This window comes from Lactuca saligna, chromosome 2 (genome assembly GCF_052625555.1).
Source record: "Lactuca saligna cultivar CGN05327 chromosome 2, ASM5262555v1, whole genome shotgun sequence".
Taxonomy (NCBI): Eukaryota; Viridiplantae; Streptophyta; class Magnoliopsida; order Asterales; family Asteraceae; genus Lactuca; species Lactuca saligna.
The window spans coordinates 131,006,611-131,008,917 of NC_136418.1; the positions used below are offsets into that span (position 1 = coordinate 131,006,611).

General features: G+C 34.7%; 1 protein-coding gene across 1 annotated transcript; it reads left to right on the top strand.

The window, feature by feature from the left end:
* The first annotated feature begins 534 nt into the window (after positions 1-534).
* Positions 535-1,760, top strand: LOC145031630 (putative clathrin assembly protein At4g40080). The gene has a single exon (XM_078980224.1). The coding sequence runs from the start codon at positions 674-676 to the stop codon at positions 1,676-1,678; it is 1,005 nt and encodes a 334-aa protein (XP_078836350.1). The 5' UTR covers positions 535-673; the 3' UTR covers positions 1,679-1,760.
* Positions 1,761-2,307: the final 547 nt, after the last annotated feature.

The following is a 2,307-nucleotide window of genomic DNA, read 5'->3' on the forward strand; positions in this document are numbered from 1 at the left end:
TTGGGTGAATGATTAGACCACGCGTTTGACTTTTGATTAGAAAATCATTGATTTAATGACTTTTGCAACCCACCTTCTCATCATAAACCTGGGTCAATTATAAACACTACAAAGTAGCAACCACCTTAATGAATATTTAGAAAAATAGAACTGCATTAGAACTTTCATTTTATTTCTTTATATATATATATATATATATATATATATATATATATATATATATATATATATATATATATATATATATATATATATATATATATATATATATATATAGTAGCAAAAAGAAGTTAACTATTATTACAAACTTGTGAGACAATAGCATAGCAAATGTTTCATGTAAGCTTCCGGGTTCAATGGTCGATGACCTCATGATGTTGTCGCAATAAATAACTTCAACCCAATACAGTTGTTACTAAAATAATTAGTATAAAATAGTTTATAATTAGTCCCTTGATTTAATTTAAAGGAATATAATATATATAAAAACTTTGTTTGACGTTTTTAGTAGTATAAAACTACAAATATATCTTCTTTTGATAAAACTTTTCTTGGGACATCCACTATGATCGATCAAACGGTCAATTCTCTCTCCTTCTAAATCTCTCCCACTTTCTCTATAATATTTAGCTTCGAATTCATCCATGGCGGATTATTGGGTGGCATAACAACGATGAGAGAACTTATAGGCATCGTTAAAGACAAAATCTCGCTTTCAAAGCTTGCTCTTCTCTCCAAACCCCAAACCTTATCTCTCCACGTCGCCGTCCTCCGCACCACATCCCACTCACCATCAACACCTCCCAATGACCACCACCTCGCCACCCTCCTTTCTCTTGGAGACAGCTCACGCGCCACCGCTTCCATCATTATCCACTCCATAATGAACCGCCTCCACCGCACCAACGACTCCTACGTCGCCCTCAAGTGTCTCCTCACCATCCACCACATCATCAAACGCGGCCCTTTTATTCTCAAAGATCAGCTCTCCGTTTTCTCCTCTGCCGGCGGCCGTAACAATCTCAAACTCTCCGGTTTTCGCGACGGCGCGTCGGCTACCACGTGGGTTCTCTCCGCTTGGGTCCGGTGGTATGCTCGATACCTCGAAACGTTACTTTCCACGTCGAAAAGCCTCGGTTTTGTTGTATGTTCGTCTTCTTATTCGGTGTTAGAGAGAGAAAAACAACAAGATTCGATCTCATCTTACATGAACTCGGATTTAATCAGAGACTTTTGCTCGTTGGTGAGTTTGATCGAAGAAATCTGCAAAGTACCCGATAATCTTCTCGTAGAACGAGACAAGTTGTTGAACAGTGTCATGGAGCTTCTGGCTAACGATTACCTGTCGTCGGTGAACGAGATCCTACTTCGACTCAGTGAGTTTAGAGAAAGGCTTGGTCTTCTGAGTTTCAACGAGTCGGTCGAGTTGGCTTCTGGTTTGGACAGATTAACAGCTTGCAAAGATAAATCATTACAACTATTTTCAATTAGAAAACCGTCAGTTGACACCCTTTGGGAAATGATTGAAGAATTGAATAATAAATTTGGATTTGTAAAGTTACAGAAATTGAGGAGGGATAGTGGAACTGAGTCAGCTCGGTTCGGAGACCGAGTTTTAGTGACTCGTGATCCCATGAAGTTCTCATCTGGTCGATTGAGATTGAACTATGGTGGTTGATTCCTTTTTTTATTTTATGTTTAAATGTTCTTTTAATAATATTTGCTAGTAAAGTGTCAAAACGTCATTCGATTAGGTGTAAGATTTGTGCATATTTTGGATAGAGATGATGAGATATTTTTTACATTGAATTTAGTATTAAATTGTTAATTAAAAACGATTAATGTAGACAATTTATTTGGAAACTTGTGATTGTCGTATATTTGTAATCAAGATTAATTCAAATTTTGTTGGCAGAAATGGCTTTCTGTTTTACTAACGCTCTAGAATACTTCTTTGCAAGCTAGATTATTATTTTTACCAAGTCAAGGGTTAAATATTTGACGGATTAAATTAACTCGATGAATATGTCAATGATATCGTGAATTATTGGTAGTATTTTGGTGGGACATGTAGTTTGCCTGAGGATAGTTATTGTTGTATTAAATTATTTTTTTGTCACAAAAACTCTTTTGAGGTAACCTTTTTAGATCATAATATTATTGTCCCAATATTATTGTTCATAGATAAAAAGATAGATAAAAAAGATACAGATTAAGAAAAATATTAATTACTATTAATTTTATATAATAAAATGATAGTTTTGTCCTTACTTTGTATTTAATATTTCATTAAAAATTCTATTAAAT

Coding starts and splice junctions, on each gene's coding strand:
- LOC145031630 (XM_078980224.1), top strand. CDS start 674: ATGAGAGAACTTATAGGCATCGTTAAAGACAAAATCTCGCTTTCAAAG.